The following is a 16834-nucleotide window of genomic DNA, read 5'->3' as shown; positions in this document are numbered from 1 at the left end:
CTGTGGCCGGTATGCCAACTTGCACTAAGCGGAACCATGTAGTCCTACATTTTGTGTCTAGTCGTTTTGTTGATCAGGTGGCAACACATGATTTCCGGCCCATTGAGTGAGCCGTTGTTAGTCTGCAAGCAAGTGTATGTAGGATATCAAGGAGCTATGAAACAAAGTGATTTATGACATGTTGTACTGAAATTTGCTTTACGCGGTTAAAACATGTCTATCTCAATGGAAACCCAGCTTCAAAGCATATTTGAGGATGTAGTGGTACGTTCACTTTTTGTACAACAGAGCCATTAATAATGGACAAGCTTGCTAGCTGTAGCTGACGTTAGCCCACATCCATCTATTAAACAGGGGGTTGGTTAGCCTGTTTATCAATCAAAATAACTTGACAGGCGTTCACATTGAACACGAGCGCATTATTTCGTCAACCGCATGCATTTCATTTCGCACGATAGCTGTATTATCTTTCAAGCTAGAAAGCTTGACATCTGCGCACATATACTGAACTATTGTTTGCACTGATGGGAGCGTTGAATACATGGATTGTTATTCATAGTTTTTGATGGTGCTCACTGTGTAGTAACACGTGAATAAACATGGTTATTCTCTTTTTCTCAGAAAACGGAGGCAATTGAAGAAGTTTTTGCGGGGTAAGACGGCTCAAGCCAATATTAGTGAGCTAACGAATGAACAGGCATTGACCCTGTTGAATTGACCCAGTCCTGTCTCTGGAGAGGTATCTGACTCTTCCATCTCTCTGCTTTCCTTTCTCACTATCTCCACTCCTCTTTTCTCCATTCTCCATCTCTCCTCCACCTCTCTTCTTCCCTATCCATCTCTCCCCTTTCCTTCTCTCCATTTCCCTTGTTCACTGCCCATCTCTTTAGCATGTTTACTGACACGCCGGAGGATGAAAACACCAAACTCTCCACCTGCCTTGGAGCTTTCAGGCATTACTGGGGCACACTACCACAGGTGAGTCTGATCCAAACATTCAGCCTAACCCTAACCACAGGCAGATCTAAGCCTCCCTTTAGCCCTACCATAGACAGTTACCCACCACATACACCTTATCTCCTGTTATAGACCGACAATACTATGTTAATATATTTATATTTTTAAGTGAGGTTTTATCTCAGTGGTTGACCTTGTTGCTGGTTCTGTTGTGTGTTTTACCCCTCCCCCCCACCCCCAGGACTCACATGACCAGTGTGTGCAGTGGATCGTCAGATTCATCCATGGGCAGCACAGCCCCAAGCGCATCTCCTTCCTGTACGACTGCCTGGTGAACGCTGTGCAGACCAGTCTGCTGACTCCCAGGCAAGAACATGTGATGGCGGCTGCATGCTGTCAGCTGCTTCGGCTCCTACCTGCACCCGCACTAGGGCTTCTGAGGCTGCAGGAGATTGTGTGTGTGTGTGTGTGTGTCTGTGTTAAAAGTGCCTGTTGTGTGTTTCAGGATGGTGTGTGTGGCTCTGATAAGCTCAGACAGTCTGGAGTGGGAGAGAACCCAACTGTGGGCGCTCACCTTCAGACTGATCCGCAAGATCATTGGAGGGGTGGACTACAAGGTCAGACTCTCAAGCACACACAGCTTTGGAAAGAGAAGCGTGCCTCTTGATCCATAGTTTGATCACATGTGAGCCTTCTGCCAATGACATCAATATATAGGGTCGGTTGGACCTTTAAAGCTGAGAACGAGGATTGATCGTCCAGTTGGAATTGTGCTGTTCATCCCATGCCAGGTGACAAGTATTGTGTGTGTGTGTCAACAGGGAGTCAGGGACCTGCTGAAGGCAGTGCTGGATAAGATCCAGACCATCCCCAACACCGTCAGCTCTGCTGTGGTCCAACAGCTTCTGGCTGCCAGAGAGGTAACACTCAGCCTGACACACAGCTGCCACCCTCTAGGTGTTGTGTAATACTGTGTTGTGATACAGGAGGGGTTGTGTAATAACATGTTGTTATATGTTAGCTGTGTAAATAACATGTCGAGATACGGGAGGTGTCGTGTCCTGACCTGTCGTTTCTCTCTCAGGTGGTAGAGTATATTCTGGACAGGAATGCTTGTCTGCTTCCTGCCTACTTTGCCATCACTGAGATCAGGAAGCTGTACCCTGAAGGCACACTGTCACACTGGGTACCTCCACTGCTTCACCGCATTCTCACAACCTGACAGCATGTGAACACTACCATGGAACAGTTATGACACTATGTCCTTGCAAAACATTTCTCCTACATCCTCTCTCACCATCCCCAACCCTTCTTCTCCTCTCCTCTTCCTACTCCTCTTCTCACCATCCCCAACTCTCCTCCTCCAGCTCCTGGGCAGTCTCCTGTCAGACTTTGTGGACAGCTTCAGACCCACAGCCAGGATCAACTCCATCTGTGGTAAGCAGATACCAAGCTCATCTAATGGACTTTTACGGTGTGTTTGTCTGTGTATGTCTGTGCGCTTGTGCGCCACCTTGTTTTTGTGTGTACGCGTGTCTACTAAAGTGTATGTCTCCATGTGTGCCTGTAGGCAGATGCAGTCTGCTTCCAGTGGTCAACAACTCTGGAGCCATCTGTAACTCCTGGAAGCTGGACCCCACAACCCTCCGCTTCCCACTGCGTGGCAATCTGCCCTTTGACAAGGTTGGAAACAACACACACACTCACTGACTGACTGATTGATAGATATAGTGCGTAGTGTATAGTTTTAACTATTATAGTGATTAGAGTCAAGGAACCAGGCACAGTACAAAATACCCTCATTCCAGCTACCAGGCACGGTGCTGCAATGATAATAACGCAACTACAACACATTATTAATACATATACTTTCTTATATATTACAATTTCTTATGATACTATGTGTGTGTGTGTGTGTGTGTGTGTGTAGGACCTGTTTGAGCCCCAGACAGGACTGCTGCGCTATGTTCTAGAACAGCCCTACTCCAGAGAGATGGTCTGCAACATGCTGGGCCTCAACAAGCAGGTACTCATCCTCCTCTTCATCCTCCAACACCTCCTCTCCTCCTCCTCCAACACCCCCCTCTCCTGCTCTTTCTCCTCTCCTCCTCTTCCCTCTTATCTTCCTCCCCCATTCCTACCTCCTTTTTTTCTTCCTCCTCTTCTTTTCTCTTCCTCTTTCACCATGGTAACATGGGCATAGTAGTACAACCAGGAAGTTCAGGAGGGCCAGCCAATCAAACACGTTTTCCTATAGTTGGTGGTAGTGGGCCAAACCCTGAGGTATGTAGCACCACTGCTCTGTTCCTACCAGGCCAGACCCTAGCTGTCTCACCTCAGTATGCCCTGACTGACTGCTTCACTGGCTGGATGACTGTTTTTTACCAGGCCAGACTGCTCCCATAACCTCCATAGCCCTGACTGAATGCCTTTCTGACTATATGCCAGCGAGACTCGTTCATCCTCAGTATGCTCTGCCTGGCTTGTTATGTGACTGTTTTACCAGAATACTTCTTTTCTGACTGGCTAGCAGGCCAGTTAACTGATTCTGCCGGACCAGACCCCAGATCTCTCAAATCGGTGCGCCCTGACTGATTGGTTAACTAGCTGGATGACTATTTCATCCTCCTCCCTCCTCACCGATATAGAGGACCACTGATTGGCTGACTGAATTGCTGCCTGATTCTGACCTCCACTTGTCAGGGATCCAGCTGACTGGCTGAGCAGGCTGATGGTCAGTCAGGGCGTGCTGATCTCCAGGTCGTCTGGGACCTGGCCTCCTAGTCACTGTGTGTCTCTTCTTGTTTCTTCTACTTCTGTCCTGCCCTGCCACCCTCCCTGCTCTAGACCTTGAACATTGCTCAGGTATGTTCACAATGACTCAGCCCTACTCTTGTTTGTGACTAACCACATGATTGGAGTTCCTCCTAGAGTCAAACCCTAGGGCTTGAAATTACTTCAGCTGGCGCTGCAGGCAGACAGGGGTCTGATCGACAGACAGACAGACAGACAGACAGACAGGTACAGCTCTGTGTCGAGGTCAGCAGTCCAGCTGTGCTGCTGTTGACCTCCTGGTGTGGTCCCTGCTGTCCACACCTGTCCTGCTATCTGCTGCTGTCTGTCCACACAGCCTAAGATCCGCAGCTCTCACAGGCTGTACCGTGTCCAAACCTCCCCCCAGCCCCCCAGTCTCACCTGTTCAGTGGAGGAGCCTCACTGCAGTGGACACACTTGGAAAAACAACTTTTGTTCTGTCTCTGTTTTTTTTTCCCAGCTCCTCTCCCTCCCACACTTTTGTCAAATGGAGACACAACAAAACCCTCTCCTTCCACCCTACCTGCTTTGAACCTGTAGAATGCTGTTGCATGAATCTAGAATCTGTAGTCTGGATTCTAGCTGCTCAGGTATCAAGAGGAGCAGCATCTTCCATGTTGAAGCTCTGGTTCCTGGAGGCTATCTCATATCAGATCTGGTTCCTGGTTATCTCATATCTGTTTGGCTGTTTTCAAATCCTGAGCCAGTGACGTTGTCATGGAGACCTGTCAAGGCGTACCTGAGAATGAACAGAGCTGTTAATTTCAAGCCCTGATCTGCTGCATGCCTCAATGTCTCTCCTCCAGGCACGTGTTTGTGTGTTTGTGTGTGTGTGTGTTATTTACAATGAGAGAATCAGATGCCTTATGGGGAATGCAAAGAACTGGCCATGAGGTTTCGGTATCCATTGTTAACATGAAAGAACGAAAAGGTTGGACAAGTGATCTCTAGCGCTGTGGACGCCACCGTCTCCAGAATGAGTCAGTGAAGGCTGTTTGACCTCGGGTCTCACCTGACTTATCAGGATCTGCTGGGACGTACTGTTGGCTGGGCTGCTTTAGATAAAGCCTCCTGTCCACATGTCCAGACAGAGAAGAGAGGGCTTCTCTCTGCTGCTCTGCTCATGGCCAGTGTTGCTGATATGAATGGCCGTGTGCCCCTCCCTGCATGTCCCCCCCCCCCTTCATCCCTTTCCTCCCCCACAGAGAGGCGACACTGGAGCACACAGCCTGACTCGCACCAGAACACTGGCACGCGCCTCGGCTTTCACCCGTAGTCTGCACTCTGCCCCCTAGAGGGCGGCAGACCGCCGCTTTATAAAAGCTGACTTGAGATGAACTAGAGAAGCAGCAACCGTTGAACTGTTGAATACTTCAAGATGTCTTCTGGAGGGAACATGTTTGTCAATCCTACCCCAGCTTGTCTCAACAGCTCCTCTCATATGAACGTCAGTGTTCTGCACAGAACAGTCTCTGTGCTCTGGTGCTTCTCTGGGATCAGGGCTTTCTATGGCAGTGGTGCTGTGCTGTTTTCCTATCACACTGTGTGTGTGTGTGTGTGTGTGTGTGAGTGGCGTCCAGCTCCAGCACTGCCGTGTGAGTAGTATGATGTTGTTGAGCTGTGTGTGAGATGTCAGCTGTGTTTGCAGCGATCCTGTTCATGGTCTTGCTCTCGTCTTCCCCTGGCGTGTTCTGGGGGTGTTTGGGCCGGTGTTTTGGGCCAGTGTGTGAGCCTGTGTTTGGGCCGTGTTTCCATTCTCTCTGAAGCCTCCTTCCTCCTCCTGTTACTGGACGGGGATCTCAGATCTAACATGAAGGGGTGGTGGCAGCACTCTCCGCTGACACCCATCCTGTCAGGTCACTGATGCCTCAAGGGAAGGTTGACTTTCCAGAGAATCCGAACATGGTCCCTGTTAGGAGGGCTAACCCTAAGGGCACCCTGACCCTCTGTGACCCCTGACCCCCCCCAGCACAAACAGCGCTGCCCGGTCCTGGAGGACCAGCTGGTGGACCTGGTGGTGTACGCCATGGAGCGCTCCGAGACCGAGGAGCAGTTCGACGACGGCGGCACCAGCCAGTTGCTATGGCAACACCTCTCCTCCCAGCTCATCTTCTTCGTGCTGTTCCAGTTCGCCAGCTTCCCCCACATGGTGCTGTCTCTGCACCAGAAGGTTAGATACACGCACACACACACATTCCTGCACAAGTAGGCCATTATGATGGTGACAGGAGGTGACTTGTGCTGTTTTTTTCCCAGCTGGCTGGGCGGGGCCTAATCAAGGGGCGGGACCACCTGATGTGGGTCCTCCTGCAGTTCATCTCAGGAAGCATCCAGAAGAACGCGCTGGCCGACTTCCTGCCCGTCATGAAACTGTTTGACCTGCTCTACCCAGAGAAAGAGGTAGCTGTGTGTGTGTGTTTGTGTGTGTCTGTTTGGCTGGAACGGAGATACTCTAAGGATGAGTTGATGCGAGGAATGTGTCCAAATGACCTAATGTGTGTATATGTGTCTCAAGTGTATCCCTGTACCAGACATCAACAAGCCCCAGTCCACCCACTCCTTTGCAATGACTTGCATCTGGATCCACTTGAACCGCAAGGCCCAGAATGACAACTCCAAACTCCAGATCCCCATCCCCCACTCTCTCAAACTGCACCATGAGTAAGCACCTCTCTACACCTCTCTACCCACCCCATTATATACCTACCTACAGTACCAGTCTACAAAATTCTACCTACACCTATATTTACCTTTCAATATATCTCTATACCTAGCCTCCCCCTGTATACACCTGTGTAAATACCTCTCTACTGGCAGACTTACATAGTGTCCCCTGCCTCCCCCCCCAGGTTCCTCCAGCAGAGTCTTCGCAGCAAGTCTCTGGGCATGACGGACTACAAGATCGCCCTGCTGTGTAACGCCTACTCCACCAACTCGGAGTGCTTCACCCTGCCCATGGGCGTCCTGGTGGAGACCATCTACGGTAACGGCACCATGAGGATCAGTCTGCCCGGCACCAACTGCACCGCCTCGGGCTCCGTCACGCCGCTGCCCATGAACCTGCTCGACTCCCTCACTGTGCACGCCAAGATGAGGTGTGCCTTCTGCTTCCCTGTTTTACGTGTGTGTGTGCGTGCGTTCAGGTGTGAACCAGTGTGTATATGGGTGTGTGAGGCGCGTGTGGTTGTGTGAGATGTGTGTATCAGAGCGAGTGTGTGAGTGTGTCTCCTCTAACTCGGCCTCCTCCTCCAGTCTGATCCACAGCATCGCCACGCGGGTCATCAAGCTGGCCCATGCCAAGTCCAGCGTGGCCCTGGCCCCAGCCCTGGTGGAGACCTACAGCAGACTGCTGGTCTACATGGAGATCGAGTCTCTGGGCATCAAGGGATTCATCAGTGAGTGTGCACGCACGCACGCACGCACGCAGATGTTTCCTGAAGTCCGTTATTGTGTTATTATATTCTGAAAGTGTTCTTCCACCTCCTCTCCTCTCCCTGCACCTCCTCCTCCCTCCCGCTCTCCTCCCAGGTCAGCTGCTGCCCAATGTGTTTAAGTCCCACGCGTGGGGCATCCTCCATACGCTGCTGGAGATGTTCAGCTACCGCATGCACCACATCCAGCCCCACTACCGCGTCCAGCTGCTGTCTCACCTGCACTCCCTGGCAGCCGTGCCGCAGACCAACCAGAACCAGCTCCATCTGTGGTGAGTGCCGCCGCCGCCCGACCGCGACCCCACCACGACACCAGCACCCCAAACACCCTCCACCCACAACCGCTACGAACACTCTCAGAATGTGACCATGTTACAACCACCATCGTGGCGAGGTGCAACCAGGATGATGTAGGATGACCATGCATGTCCACAATATAGCCACATGACAGCCATACATGAACATGGTGTGTGTGTGTATGTGTGTGTTTTCCTAGTGTTGAGAGCACGGCACTCAGGTTGATCACGGCTCTGGGCAGCTCGGAGGTGCAGCCTCAGTTTACCCGTTTCCTTAGCGACCCCAAGACCGTCCTGTCAGCTGAGTCGGAGGAGCTTAACAGAGCGCTCATCCTCACGCTGGCCAGGGCCACTCATGTCACAGGTGGGATTAGAACCCTGGATTAACCTGGCTCTTATGTTAACCGCTATTCAAATGTTAGTCATTTCTACTCTACGTTTATTACCCGGAGTCAATTTTAATCTGTTGTTGGATTGTAATTTGGGGTGCACTTTAATTTAATGCCTGTGTTCAAACTTCTCATGTTTGATTGTACGCTGGTGTTCCGGAAGTTTGTCCTGGCTGGACCTGAGCTGAGCTCTCTCTGTTGTCCAGACTTCTTCACAGGGTCAGACTCCATCCAGGGCACTTGGTGCAAGGACATCCTCCAGACCATCATGAACTTCACTCCTCACAACTGGGCCTCACACACGCTTAGCTGCTTCCCAGCACCTCTGCAGGTACACCCTGGCTGCCCACCTCTGACCCTTGTCCCCAGTGACACGGTTCCCTTGTCATGTTCCCCTGTGTGTCCTGCAGGGATGCAAATGAAGGTTTTTGGCCACTGGCCACTGTGGCTGGTGGATTTCACAATCTACCGGCCACTCAATGTTTTTACCAGCCCCTTTCTTGTTTTTAACTGACAATGTGTAACTGCATGTGGAAATTAATACTGCAAGATCTACAATACTTAAGCAGTTTATTTCATCTCAAGTCTCAATGAAACACTGACACGTTCTCTTTCTCTCTTATACATTCACAAACCACGAACTGATATACATTTTATTAAATGTTGGCCTTGTTGAGGAGGCCAACAGCGGAAGGGAATTTTAATGTAGGGCAGATTAAACAACAAACTAACATTCCTCCACCCATCCTCCTCATTCCCTGTACAATTTACTTCAGCTCATCAGAATCAGAGGTGCTTTCCTGAGCGTTCTTCTTCCACAACGGGCGAACAGCACCCTGACACGAAGCAGAGGGGTGTAGCTTCGCTGTGAAGGGGCTTATTTTCCCGATAATGACAACAGCGTTCTATACATTATCCTGCTTATTACACGGCTACTTGCCAAAACAATGACTGAACACAGTGTCTTTTTACAATTTATATGTTACCATTCATAGTGTTGATCAGCAGAGAAATAGTTCACCAAAGACGTTGAACTTCATAGACATTGAACATTCTTGAGGCTTCAAATCAGTTGACGTCGCTAAGCAACGGAGTACGCTGGGGTTGAAAAGTTAACGGACTACTTGTGGAGTGTTACGAAAGACGTGAATCTGAGGCAAAAGGCCACTTCTCTTGACAGCGGTCAGTAATACATAGCAACGGTCTGTTATCGAAAAATAATAAATAACGTTGGGAAGCCCCATGCAAGTGAATGGGGCATTCTACAGCATTAAGAACAGCTGTGTAATCATTTTATTTACCCGCCACGGTGGCCGGTAGGTGAAGCGAGTTTACCCGCCACAACACAAAATCACCCGCTGGTGGTGGGTGGTGGGTGCTAATATCCATTCCTGGTGTCCTGACATGTTCTCCTGTGTGTGTTCCCAGGCGTTCTTCAAGCAGAACAATGTTCCCCAGGAGAGCCGCTTCAACCTGAAGAAGAACGTGGAGGAGGAGTACAGGAAGTGGAAGTCCATGACCAACGAGAATGACATCATCACACACTTCTCCATGCAGGGGTCCCCCCCCCTCTTCCTGTGTCTGCTTTGGAAGATGCTGCTGGAGACAGACCACATCAACCAGATAGGCTTCAGGTAGATATACACCTACCAGATAGGCTTCAGGTAGATAAACACCTACCAGATAGGCTTCAGGTAGATATACACCTACCAGATAGGCTTCAGGTAGATATACACCTACCAGATAGGCTTCAGGTAGATATACACCTACCAGATTGGCTTCAGGTAGATATACACCTACCAGATAGGCTTCAGGTAGATATACACATACCAGATAGGCTTCAGGTAGATATACACCTACCAGATAGGCTTCAGGTAGATAAACACCTACCAGATAGGCTTCAGGTAGATATACACCTACCAGATAGGCTTCAGGTAGATAAACACCTACCAGATAGGCTTCAGGTAGATAAACACCTACCAGATAGGCTTCAGGTAGATATACATCTACCAGATAGGCTTCAGGTAGATATACATCTACCAGATAGGCTTCAGGTAGATATAAATCTACCAGATAGGCTTCAGGTAGATAAACACCTACCAGATAGGCTTCAGGTAGATATACATCTACCAGATAGGCTTCAGGTAGATATACACCTACCAGATAGGCTTCAGGTAGATAAACACATACCAGATAGGCTTCAGGTAGATATACATCTACCAGATAGGGTTCAGGTAGATATACACTTACCAGATAGGGTTCACTAGGTATGCGGCAGGCTGATACAGACCTAACAGATAGGCTTCAGGTATGAACACCTACTAGATGGGCTGTAGTAAATAATACACCTTCTAGATATGCTAATGGTGGGTAAGGACAAACCAGACATACTGGAGAGGCTTCATGTGCATGTTGACCTGCGGGAGAGGGATGTACACATGTCTGTCATATCAATGCAGTCCTCTTGACAGTGTGCTCGTCTCTGATTGGCTGATCTGAATGTTAAGTTGGTGTGGGATCGGAGCTTGTTCTCCCAGGGTGCAGCTGGGCCCCGAGCAGACAAAGGCCAGTTTTGTCTCCCCACAAACACACACACACCCTACTTGTCATTCTGGTGCTGAGCTGAGGGTTGTGTGTGTGTGTGTGTGTGTGTCAGTAGCTGTTGGGGCTCGTGTCAGCCTCCCAGTGACAGGGTGACGGTTCTCCTGGGGGATCTGAGAACGTGTGTAGCCAGACAGGCCACTCTGTCCCACCCGCCTCCAATTCACGAGGTGAGGTTGCAGGGCAGGGAGGAAAGTTAGAGAGGGAGAGGCAGAGTGGGCCAGAGAGGAATGGAGAGCTCAGCTAATCCTTGTGTCAGCCGTAAGAGCGTCATTATCACAGTCTGATGTTTATATAACCCTCCAGAGATGCTTTATGTTCCCGCTAAACACTGCAATCACTCCCTGGTGGCCCCCATCTCTCTCTCCCCCACTCTGCATCATCTAATCATCATCCACCGCTCTCCAGCGGTCTCTCCTTCCCACTCTCTTAAGCCTCTTTGTCTCTGTCTCTCTATCCCCTTTTCTTCCTCTCCATCTGTCCCTCCCTCGCTCTGTTCCTGAAGAGAAAGAAAGGGAGATATAAGTCAGACTTGGCCGGTGCAAGGCCACGCTCCATTGGTGCTAGACTGATGCTAGACTGGGGATGCTGGTGCAGTGGCTGGTATGCAGGTGACTAGCAGGACTGGAGGAAGGACAGACCTTTAAAAGGCTGGCAGGCATGTTAGGCTGGTCCCAAAGCAGGTGGTGTACGACATGTGTTTGTGGGAGTGAGCAAGTTGTGTGTGTGTGTGTGTGTGTTTACAGCAGCAGCTTGCTGTTGAATCCTAATGACGATGTGTAACAGAGAGACAGATGGCCTCTGTCTTCACAGCAATACTACCATCTGACTCAGGATAAACAGCAAAGCGCCACACTGTCGTGTGTGTGTGAGCGCGTGCGCGGGCACTAACCCCGTCCCTCCCTGCTGCCCAGGGTGTTGGAGCGGATCGGGGCCAGGGCGCTGGTGGCCCACGTGCGGACGTTTGCAGACTTCCTGGTGTACGAGTTCTCCACGTCCGCCGGGGGCCAGCAGCTCAACAAGTGTATCGAGATCCTCAACGACATGGTGTGGAAGTACAACATCGTCACTCTGGACAGGCTGATCCTCTGCCTGGTAGGAGCACAGCCCCGCAGGGTCTCTCGCACACACTCATCCGCTCTCACACACACACATACACACTCAGACACACACACACACACAGACACTTATACCCACACAAAGTCACAGACACGCGCACGTTCACTCTGCACACGCACGCTACATCTCTGTCCAAAAAACTCATTTGTAAGCTATGAACCAGAAGTTTGTAAGGCCAGCGCTTCAGCCCCCGAGGACATATTCACCCCTCCCCCACACACACACACATGTTCACCCCCTAACCAACATCCACACAAGCGCCCATGTTCACCCCCCCCCCCCCCCCCCCCCGCAGGCGATGAGGAGTCACGAGGGGAACGAGGCCCAGGTGTGCTACTTCATCATCCAGCTGCTGCTCCTCAAACCCAACGACTTCAGGAACCGAGTCAGTGACTTTGTGAAGGAGAATGCCCCGGAACACTGGCTGCAGAGTGACTGGCACACCAAGCACATGACCTACCACAAGGTACGGCCGAATCCAGTCATGTGACCGCATGTCCAGGCTGTGGACTAATCATATGGACCAATACCATTACAGCATGTACAGGCTGTGGACTAATCACGGGGCCAGTCATAACACAGGATGACAATGGGATCATAGAGAGCGAGAGGAGAGAGAGACAGGGTGGCAAAGAGAGAGCTAGAGGTTAGGCCGGTAAAGCGAAAGAAAGGGGGGTCAGGCTGGTAAATACAGAGGGGCGGAAGGAGAGAGAGAGAGAGAGAGGCAGAGAGAGAGAGAGAGAGAGAGAGAGAGAGAGAGAGAGAGTTTGTGGGAGGTCTGGCTGCTGGTGCTCCAGGAGACAGTGTAGTAAATGTCAGATCTCTGCTCCCAGTTCACCTCTGGCCTGCTGGAGCAGCATGACATTTACACACACTGCTGCAGGTCTACCTCAAACAGGCTGAGTGTGTGTGGCCCAGCACTCTCAAACACAGTGTTTATGCCATGTATGGCAGTGTGTGTGTGTGCTGGACCCTTGTGTGTGTGTGTTTCTTCTAACTGTGTGTGTGTGTTTGGTGGCGTGCAGAAGTACCCAGAGAAGCTGTACTTTGAGGGTCTGGCGGAGCAGGTGAGCCCGCCCATGCAGGTGCAGCCCCAGTACCTGCCCATCTACTTTGGGAACGTGTGTCTGCGCTTCCTCCCCGTGTTCGACATCGTCATCCACCGCTTCCTGGAGCTGCTTCCCGTCTCCAAGTCCCTGGAGACCCTGCTGGACCACCTGGGAGGCCTCTACAAGTTCCACGGTGAGCAGAGCACACTCCAGGAGGGGGTGGGAACGACACAGCATGCTATACCACAGAGCAGTAGAGTCAGTCCTGTACAGTAGAGTCCAGTAGTTCTAATCTCTCTCGCTCTCGCTCTCTCTTTCTGTCTCCCTCCCCCTCTCTTTCTCCCTCCCTCCCTCCCTCTCTTTCTCCCTCCCTCCCTCTCTTCCTCCCTCTGTTCCTCCCTCTCTTCCTCCCCCTCCCTCCCTCCCTCCCTCCCTCCCTCCCTCCCTCCCTCCCTCCCTCCCTCCCTCCCTCTCTCCCCCTCCCCCTCCCCCTCCCCCTCCCCCTCCCCCTCCCCCTCCCCCTCCCCCTCCCCCTCCCCCTCCCCCTCCCCCTCCCCCTCCCCCTCCCCTCCCTCTCTTCCCCCTCTCCCTCCCTCCCCTCCCTCTCTTTCTCCCTCCCTCCCTCTCTTCCTCCCTCCCCCTCTCCCTCCCTCCCTCCCTCGCTCCCTCCCTCCTCCCCTTCCTCTACCTCCCTCCCCCTCCCCTCCTTCTCTTCCCCCTCTCCCTCCCTCCCCTCCCTCTCTTTCTCCCTCCCCCCTCCCCTCCCTCCCCTCCCAGACCGTCCGGTCACCTACCTGTACAACACGCTCCACTACTACGAGCGGCACCTGCGTGAGCGCACCAACCTGAAGAGGAAGCTGGTGCACGCCATCATGTCCTCCCTCAAGGACAACCGCACCCCCGGCTGGTGCCTGAGCGAGACCTACCTCAAGTGCGGCGTCAACCCCCGAGACGACAACGTCTGGATCCCCGACGACACCTACTATTGCAAGCTGATTGGACGGCTCGTCGACAATATCCTTCCCTCCCGGTCCACAGGAGAGTAGAGTAGAAAGAGATTGGTTTAGAGGTGGCCGCAAAGTGAAGGTCGCGTTCTGAACGGTTGCACCGTTGACCAGCACTTCAGTAAAACTGTTTTACACCCTCCTTGCTGTCACTTGTGTTTACCCTCCTTGACTCCTCCCACCCATGGCCGGCAAGTCACCTGGTCCGTTCCCCAACTGTGATTGGCGGTTTAACGAGTTCCCCAACCCGGCGGCTCACGCGCTCCATGTGACCTGCGTGGAGCTGATGGCGCTGGCCGTACCGGGCAAGGACGTGGGCAACGCCCTGCTGGCTGTGGTCCTCAAGAGGTCAGAGGTCACTCACTCACACAAGCAAACATACATACAGAGACACCCATACGGTACATACACAGAAACACACAGAAACACACACACACACACACACACACCATCTGGATGATTATTATCATTATCCTGTTCCTAACACCCACTGACTGGTCAGGCTCTTCTCTCTGTCAGAATACATCTTCTTACTTGGCAGCTCTTGTGTGTGTCTGTGTGTGGGTGTCTGTCTGTGTGTTGTCAGCCAGCCACTGGTGCCTCGTGAGAACATCACAGCCTGGATGAACGCCATAGGACTGGTCATTACTGCCCTGCCGGTAAGAATGCACACACACACACACACACACACAGCATAAATCCACATCAGTCTGTTTCCTTGGTGACCAGAGATAAACATGAAGCTGCAGCACTCAACAGAAAAATAGTCTCAACTAAAGCTGTGTGTGTGTGTGTGTGTGTCTCCAGGAGCCCTACTGGATCGTGCTCCACGACCGTCTGGTCAGCGTGATAGGCTCCCCGGCCCTGACGGCAGAGTCCGAGTGGGTGGGCTACCCCTTCCAGCTGCTGGACTTCACAGCCTGCCACCAGTCCTACTCTGAGATGTACTGCAGCTACGTGCTGGCCCTGGCCCATGCTGTCTGGCACCACTCCTCCATAGGACAGCTGTCACTCATCCCCAAGTAGGACCTGAGCCCTCGACCTACCCCTCCATCCTTCTCCTCTGCTGCTCCACCCCCCTTTTTAACTGCACCTGTCTCACACAGCCTTCACTGCACACACACTCGTTCAGCCAATCTGTGGAGGGCTTAGGGTAGGAGAGTGTGTGTGTGTGTGTGTGTCTAAGCTCAGTGTGACAGTGACAAGCATGCTCCAGTCCCTAGGCTGTCAGCTCTGTCTATCTGTGTGTGTGTGTGTGTGTAGGCAGGCTCAGAACACCTAATGAGGAGACGGGGGCAGTGGGGTGTGTCCACCCACACTGACTCTTCTGGGACTGGCGCACACGGCCTCTGACCCAGCCTCTCTGCAGGTTCCTGTCGGAGGTGCTGAAGCCGCTGGTGAAGACAGAGTTCCAGCTGCTGTACGTGTACCACCTGGTGGGGCCCTTCCTGCAACGCTTCCAACAGGAGAGGACGCGCTGCATGCTGGAGGTACACACACACACACACACACACACACGGACGGACACACGCATCTGAATGCACACAAACCCACTCGCGCACCCATACACCTGCATGTACGCTCGCTCGCACACAAATTCTCTCCCACACACACTTGAATGCACGCGCACATGCACACAGACTCTCACAGACATACACCTGCGAACACACACACATAACAGAGAGAGTGTGTGTGTGTGTGTGTGTGTAGATCGGAGTGGCGTTCTATGAGATGCTCCAGGCGGTGGACCAGCACAGTGATCACCTCTCCTACATGGATCCCATCTGTGACTTCCTCTACCACATCAAATACATGTTCACTGGAGACAGCGTCAAAGACCAGGTACCACCCTCCCCCTGGCCGAGATCTTACTGTGATGTCAGTCTGGTCCAGCGTCTGTTGAATGAGAGCCCTGCTGATGTGTGTGTGTGTGACAGGTGGAGAAGATCATCCTGACGCTGCGTCCCGCCATGATGTTGCGTTTGAGGTTCATCACCCACAGCAGCAAGATGGAGCCTGCTGCCCCCGCCCCCACCACTGTCTCCTCCCCCTCCACACAGGCCACGCCCCCCGGAGCCTCCAATGTCCCCCTGTCTGTGGCCCAGTGAGGCTGGCTGGCCGGTTTACTGGCTGGTTGGCTGGCTAGCCGACTGACTGGCTGGTTTTCTGGCTGTCTGATTTACTGGTTGACTGACTGCTTTGTATAACCTGTAGCTTTCTAATGTTAGAGTGTATTTTCTATTGCTGGTCACAAAGTGTTTTTGTTGTATAAAGACTGTTAGAGAGGTCAGCGTAGCTGATTTCTGGTCCCTCATTGGTGGACTGGTCTTTGTTATCACACGCATCTATGGTGTGCGATTGGTCGAGAAAAAGACAGTCAGGTGCCTTCTGACCCCACTGCCAATCATGATGGACGTTACTATAGTAACCAATAAACACATTTTATAATAAAGCTCATTATTGTCCTATTCTGCTGGCTCCAGTATTAACTGTGTATGAGAGGAGGGAAATAGTGTGACAAGGACTTTGTGGATCTGTGTGTGTGTGTGTATCAGCATACCCAACCAGAGCATTTCACAGACAGGGAAGGAGATGTAAAGGTGATGGAGGGAAGCGAGGGACACAGTAGAGGGGGAGAAGGAGGGAGGTGTAGAGAGGTTGACGGAAGGAACAGTTGACGGTAGCAACAAAGGGATTTCCCACTGAAATAAACCCTGTCAGTCAGTCAGCGCTCCACGCTTGTTAATGGCTGAAAGGAACCCTCTTCTACACACAAATTCTTCAACCTCTTGCCAGCGAGTGTTGCTATGGTAACAGGAACATCTGGACATCTACCTAACATGGGCCACTTTGCCTGTCAGACATGTGTGAGCTTCAGCAGGACTTGCATTTGCTAGTAATCCTCCACACAGCCAACCTTGTGAAGCTTAGTGACACCATTATCGCAAAGTCCTATTCCCTGTAAGTGCTGCTCTGGCCTGGCACTGCACTTTGTAAATTATGTGTCAACCTCTCCTTTTCTCTTTTCTTGTCAGGAGCAGTACAGGAGGAGGTCATAATCATTATTATGGGATGTGTAATACGTTTTGAAGGACGTGGGGTGTCACCTAATCAGTTGTTGAACAGCTATAGTACCAATCATCCTTCAGAGTCAGCCAGTTATTGTTTGACTTA

At 51.7% G+C, this 16834-nt stretch overlaps 1 protein-coding gene across 2 annotated transcripts; it reads left to right on the top strand.

The window, feature by feature from the left end:
* Window positions 1–105: 105 nt before the first annotated feature.
* med23 (mediator complex subunit 23) lies at window positions 106–16130 on the top strand. Of its 2 annotated transcripts, XM_084700151.1 has the most exons (30): window positions 106–264; window positions 622–653; window positions 891–978; window positions 1199–1323; window positions 1463–1574; window positions 1779–1877; window positions 2042–2143; window positions 2325–2394; window positions 2528–2640; window positions 2888–2983; window positions 3805–3822; window positions 5741–5941; window positions 6028–6171; window positions 6287–6432; window positions 6621–6866; window positions 7024–7166; window positions 7300–7474; window positions 7699–7862; window positions 8094–8218; window positions 9316–9521; window positions 11403–11583; window positions 11903–12073; window positions 12633–12849; window positions 13434–13670; window positions 13843–14008; window positions 14247–14319; window positions 14468–14682; window positions 15030–15150; window positions 15371–15502; window positions 15598–16130. In XM_084700151.1, the coding sequence occupies exons 1-30, from the start codon at window positions 214–216 to the stop codon at window positions 15766–15768; spliced, it is 4140 nt and encodes a 1379-aa protein (XP_084556277.1). In that variant the 5' UTR covers window positions 106–213; the 3' UTR covers window positions 15769–16130. The 2 variants fall into 2 exon arrangements, with proteins under 2 accessions (XP_084556277.1, XP_084556278.1); XM_084700152.1 differs by lacking the exon at window positions 3805–3822.
* The last annotated feature ends 704 nt before the right edge of the window (window positions 16131–16834 follow it).

The sequence above is a fragment of the Hypomesus nipponensis genome, chromosome 6 (genome assembly GCF_054491055.1).
Source record: "Hypomesus nipponensis isolate SF chromosome 6, ASM5449105v1, whole genome shotgun sequence".
NCBI classification, from domain to species: Eukaryota; Metazoa; Chordata; class Actinopteri; order Osmeriformes; family Osmeridae; genus Hypomesus; species Hypomesus nipponensis.
The sequence above is the reverse complement of the archived record's forward strand: the minus strand, read 5'-3'. Positions and strand labels throughout refer to the sequence as shown.